We start from the raw sequence: 6226 nt of genomic DNA on the forward strand, positions 1-6226 counted from the left end.
GTCAGGTGATTCGCTCAGTAAATCCAACAAAACATTGATAAAAGTGTACTAAATGTACTGTAAGATCCTAACTTTCTATACTGTCTCTTTCTGCTTACCCTCTCAACTAAGGAGTGATATCCGGGCTCAGTGACATCCATCGGAAACCTTCACAAAACACAATGACAATCATTCTCTAACACATCTTTGACCATAGTGGATACTTGTACACTGACATTTTCAGGTAACAGACTTTCTGTTTGTGCCGATAAATGTTGCTGCACGCTGTTGTTACTGAGGAGAAACCATGGAGATAGGCATCCAGCCATGACACTTCTCTTACCCTTCATCAAGAACACTGGTCATCACGGTTGTAGGGATGCAAAGACATCTCTCTAAGGTCCCTCTGAACCCGTGGGACAGGATGCCAGCAGACACCCAAGGACTCATGACAAACACTAGAGGTCTTCTTTCCTGAAATACATCAAACTCAATGTCAAATCCATAACCGACAGACTGCAGCCGAATTCATTGACAATTCAAACGTACAGTCACTGACATTTCCTTTGAGAAAGAGTGTTTGAATGGCTTTACCCACTTCATATGTATATACTGTATTCTAGTCATTGCTCATCCTATATACTGTAACTACTGCTGTACACACCTTTATATTCAATTATACTGTCCATACTGTCTTTATACACCATCATATGTATATTATATACATTATGCGTAAATATCAGTGGAGGCTGCGGAGGGGAGGACGGCTCATAATAATGGCTGGAACAGAATGGAATGGCATCAAACACATAGAAACCAATTAACATGCCACCAACCTCAAGTGGTATATTTAAGCAATAAGGCCAGAGGAGGTGTGGTATATGGCCAATTTTTTTTTTTTTTTTTTTTTTTTCACCTTTAATTTAACCAAGGTAGGGCTAGTTGAGAAACAAGTTCTCATTTGCAACTGCGGACCTGGCCAAGAAAAGCATAGCAGTTGTGAACAGACAAACACAGGAGTTACACATGGAGAGTAAACAATAAACAAGTCAATAACATGGTTAGAAAAAAAAAAAAAGAGAATCTAATATTACAATGTGTTGCAAAAGGCATGAGGTAGGCAATAAATCGATAATTACAATTTAGCAGATTAACACTGGAGTGATATAAATTCATCAGACGATCATGTGCAAAGAAGAATACGGTGTTGCAAAAGAGCAGAAAAGTTAAAATAAATAAAAAGCAGTATGGGGGTGAGTAGGTAAGGTTAGGTAAATGGAATGGTGGGGAGTGTTACAGATGGACTGATGTACAGCTGCAACGATCGGTTAGGCTGCGCGGATAGCAGATTTATACCATGGGCTAAGGGCTGTTTTTTAAGCACGAACCCGAGAGGGTACCTTATTGCTATTACAAACTGCTTTACCAAACGTAATTAATGCATAAAAATAAATATTTTGTCATAACCCGTGGTATACGGTCTGACTCACCCAGTTTATAAATAGTTTTCTTCCGGTCTCTGACATCGCTTTCTGAATATTTCTTAATTTCTTTCTTTGTACTTGATATATTATGTTTGTATTGTTATGTTATTGCTCTCGGTTATTACTGCATTGTTGGAGTTTAGGAAACACAAAGCATTTCACTTGCACCTTGCAAATATAATCTGCAAATCTGATATCTTAGCCTCATATACTACCGCACCAAAAGAAACTTGTTAGTCCCTCTGGATAAAGCAAAGAGATTGTTGTTATTGCATTGAAAACTGATTGGGTAGCATTATATTGTCTCATAACTATTGTTGTCCTCTTGTCCTCAGGCTTGTGGATCTAGCACATGTTTGACCACGCTCAGGACGCTGCGCCCATCACCCATCCACCTGCCTAACCTGTAAGTGCTACTTGCTGTCAGTGAAAGGCCCAGCTGTGTGTMTGAAACATAGATGCCATCAATTCCTTTTCAATTCAGTCAATACAAGAAGTAAACTCAAATTCCAGTTCCAATTTTCCTCAATGTTTCTTTATGAGAAAAAAATTGATTTGGAATTTCTGTTTACTTCTTGTATTGACCTAATTGAAATGGAATTGACCCCAAATGTGGTTTGAAGTTAACATTGTCATTAAGTTAGTGCTCTTTTCATTATATCTTATTGGTCATGTGGTCCCACTCTTGTGATGAGAATGGTGTTATCTGGCCCAACCTGACCACCACCTTTGAACCTTCACTCATGTATGTCTCGCAGGTTGACACTGAGAGCAACGGGTGATAGGCTGCAGGCTGTGTCCCGTGGTCTGGGGGTCACAGCGGGACGTGAGGTAACCATGACCCAACTTCAAGTCCCTCTCCATTGTCCTGCCACTGCCAGCCAGAGGGCAGCAGCTCTCCACTGCCTCAGTAACCTGGTGCGAGTGTTCCGCCGCTCTCATGGCCTGTGGAGTGGACAGGGAGTGGGTGAATGGGTAATATCCACCACTACGGGGTCAGAGATCACTGTGCGAGCTGCAGGCATGTTYCCGAGCTGCCTTCGCTTTGATGGTAGGATCAGAGCCCAGGTCTCCATCTCCGGCCAACTCCTCTCCTTGACCTCTGGTGGCTCCAACAAGCCGGCCCATGCCGCTGCACCATCAGCGAGTGATCAGACCAAGAGTTATTTTCCTTGCAAAACCTCTGTGATAAGTAGACAACCCAGTCGAGCACAGAAGCTCTGGAAGAAGAGCCCCAAGCACAAACATTGTCACAACGCCAACAAGCTGTGCATGGTCCCAGAGATGCTCCTCGTGRACACCCTGTGCAGATTTGTGTACGCCATCTACCCCCTGAAGGACTTRTCTCCGTGGATAGAGGAGGTTATTSAAAAACGTATAGAGCTGACATGGCAACTGTTCCTCCTGGTCCAAGAGGCCTTGGCAAAAGCTACGAAGACCAGAGCCCTACAAAGAGCACTGAGAAGGCTTTCAGAGCCTAACCAAAACCATGGTCCACTGGAGCTCCGGCTAGGAGACCTGCTCTACAGCAACTTTGAGAAGGACTTCCCTTCACAGCGCCCTCTGGTGCCAGAGGCCTTCCTGGGMGACCACCAGCTCTGCTTGGAAGTGTCTGTCATGGTGAGCAGGGTGCTCCTACAGCACTGGACCCCCAGGATAACTTTCTCCCCTGACTGTGAGGTGCAGGACATTAGTCCCAGACTGAGGCGTCACAGCGGGAGCCTCACTCGCCACTGGTCCTCGATGGACAATCTCAGCGAGGTAAGGTTTGAGCATCGAAACCACATCTACACTGAAATAAATGACTGTAGGAAACATGTTTTCACATCATTAGTTAACATTACTGAATGGAATATTCGCATCTGACTTGTGACTTCTGTGGTGCTTTTAGTTTGCTGATGAAGGTGATGAGGAGCAGTGCTCTGTGGGTAAGTTTTCCAGCTGTACACACACCCTAGGTTGAAAATGGAAGGCCTACAAGGAAACGTTAGGAAACTAAAGTAAACTAAAGGGCTAATTGCTTGTGCTGTTTTTCTTTCAGAAGCTGACGGAAAGCAGGAGAAAAAAGGACTGCAGAGTTTTTTTTCGCAGAGTTTGGAATTCATTGAAGCAATCCGCCATCTGTGGCTGTCTGCGCTCTAACTAAGCACATTTTATTATTTTTTAATAAAGATTTTTTATTTTTTATGAAAACGTAACAATAGACTTGCTTGCATAATAATTGTACTGCTATGACAAACTCTTTAAAATAGTGTATATTGGAAAAATGATCAGGAGTAATAACTCCTGCAGTGACGACCTGTGAGGGAAGCTGTGATTTCTTATTTATTCACTTTTATTTAACCAGGGAAAAACTCATTGAGACCAAGGTCTCATTTGCAAATGTACCCTGGGAACAACACATAAAATAACATCATACACAATTTAAAACACAAAACTAAATAAATAGCAAATTATTATATACACAATAAACAATCAAACAAAACAAACACATTTTCAATATAAAAATCCCTTTCTCCTAAACTGACCTAGAGACGCAACACATCCAAATGAAACGTTACTTGGAGATTATTCCACATGATAGGAGCCTGGTAGATAAAGACAGATTTACCCAACTCTGTGGAAACACGTGGAGTCTCCATCATTAACCCTGTGATCCAGTGTTGTAATCCCAGTTCCTATATTTCAACCATGATGTTAAGTAAATTGGTAGTTTATTGAGTAAGGCTTTAGAAACAAAAACAGAATAATGAAGTGACCTAGGTGTTTTTAGCGAGGTTCTACCAACTTAATGAAACGGAGGTGACTGTCAGAACTGTCAGATGTTATAAACAAGGTCCGCTGTGATAAATTGTGTCCAAGTGTTTCAAAACACTGGGAGCTGCATTCATGTATAATATATTGCCATGCTCTATAACAGAATAAATGTAGACTGAATCATCTGTTTTCTACTATTAATGAGAGGCCCTATTCCTACAGAAGAAGCCCAACTTAAATTCTTAATTTCTTGACTAACTCATCAACATCAGGGGCTCCCAAGTAGACCAGCGGTCTAAGGCACTTCTCAGTGCTAGAGGTGTTACTACAGACACCCTGGTTCTAATCCAGGCTGTATCACAACAGTCCACAATTGAGTGTCCCATAGAGAGCTGCACAATTGCCCAGAATCGTTTGGCCAGTGTTGGCTGTCATTATAATAAGAATTTTGTTCTTAACTGACTTGCCTAGTGAAATATAAATAAAATATTTTTTTTAAAAAGATAGCTTTTGTCAATCCAGATGCCAAGATATTTATAGGTGTGGACACGATCAATGGGGGCACCATCTAACGTACTTATGCACTAATCACCAGTTACATTATTACATTATTTGGAAAATAACATGTTCTTGGTTTTACCAGCATTTAGTACCAACTCAGGTCAACCAAGGTTTTCTGCAAGCCAGTAGAAGCAGATTGAATGGTCAACAGAGCCTGAGCTGCCATAGGGGAAGTAGCATATACAACAGTGTATCTGCGTCCAGATAAATGTTACAGTTTTGTACAGATCGACCAATACTGTTAATATAAATAGTGAAAATAACTGCACCAAGAATCAAACCCTTTTGGACACCTTTTGTTTTGTCTGGAAGTCCTGGTTTAATGTCATCTGTAAATAACACTGTGTTCTGTCTTTTTAAATCATTCTCAAACCGACTACAAGCAGCCCAATCTAAGCCAATTGTAGAGAGTTTCTGAATAAGTAACGTGTGATCCACAGTGTTGAATGCCTTGGACAGGTCAATGAAGAGGGCAGCACAGTGTTGAATGCCTTGGACAGGTCAATGAAGAGGACAGCACAGTGTTGAATGCCTTGGACAGGTCAATGAAGAGGGCAGCACAGTGTTGAATGCCTTGGACAGGTCAATGAAGAGGGCAGCACAGTGTTGAATGCCTTGGACAGGTCAATGAAGAGGGCAGCACAGTGTTGAATGCATTGGACATGTCAATGAAGAGGGCAGCACAGTGTTGAATGCCTTGGACAGGTCAATGAAGAGGGCAGCACAGTGTTGAATGCCTTGGACAGGTCAATGAAGAGGGCAGCACAGTGTTGAATGCCTTGGACAGGTCAATGAAGAGGGCAGCACAGTGTTGAATGCCTTGGACAGGTCAATGAAGAGGCAGCACAGTGTTGAATGCTTGGACAGGTCATGAAGAGGGCAGCACAGTGTTTCTTCAGTGTTTCTTCATTTATGACATCATTTAAAACCATAGAAGTAGCAGAGATGGTATTAAGACCCGGTCTGAAACCTGACTGTTTTACATTCAGAAAAATGTAGCAGTTAAAGGGATCTAAGCTTTGTTGAATCAATGATTTCAGGATCTTTGCTTGGCAAGAGAGTTTGGAAATGGGACGATAATTATTTAGATCACTCTGGTCGCCGGCATTATGTAGAGGAAGAACATGGCCGCTTCCAAACTCTAGGGATAGTACTCAATATAAATGTCAAGTTAAAAATATGTGTTCAAATCAATCAATGGAGCAGAAAGCTGTAATTAGAAGGGATCAAGCATATCAGCCCCAGTAGTTTTTTAACATCAATCATAAGTAGTTGTTCCAATACATCAGAAGTAGACAGCTTGCTCAGAGAGTAAAAGGTTTCACTGGGGGTTGTCTGGTCCTCTGTCAAGTCGACTAGCAGCTGGGAGAGGGACGAGCAGTTTACTGACTTACCCAGGTCTATTAAACCAAAGATTTCTTTCAAAACAAAAAAACGACAGACAT

The 6226-nt window shown here is 41.8% G+C and overlaps 1 protein-coding gene across 1 annotated transcript; it reads left to right on the plus strand.

The window, feature by feature from the left end:
- The first annotated feature begins 1226 nt into the window (after window positions 1-1226).
- Window positions 1227-3605, plus strand: LOC112072546 (uncharacterized). The gene is made up of 5 exons (XM_024139945.1): window positions 1227-1232; window positions 1799-1869; window positions 2222-3224; window positions 3355-3391; window positions 3505-3605. Exons 1-5 carry the CDS (start codon window positions 1227-1229, stop codon window positions 3603-3605), a joined length of 1218 nt encoding a protein of 405 aa, XP_023995713.1.
- Window positions 3606-6226: the final 2621 nt, after the last annotated feature.

The sequence above is a fragment of the Salvelinus sp. IW2-2015 genome, unplaced genomic scaffold (genome assembly GCF_002910315.2).
Source record: "Salvelinus sp. IW2-2015 unplaced genomic scaffold, ASM291031v2 Un_scaffold1954, whole genome shotgun sequence".
NCBI lineage: Eukaryota > Metazoa > Chordata > Actinopteri > Salmoniformes > Salmonidae > Salvelinus > Salvelinus sp. IW2-2015.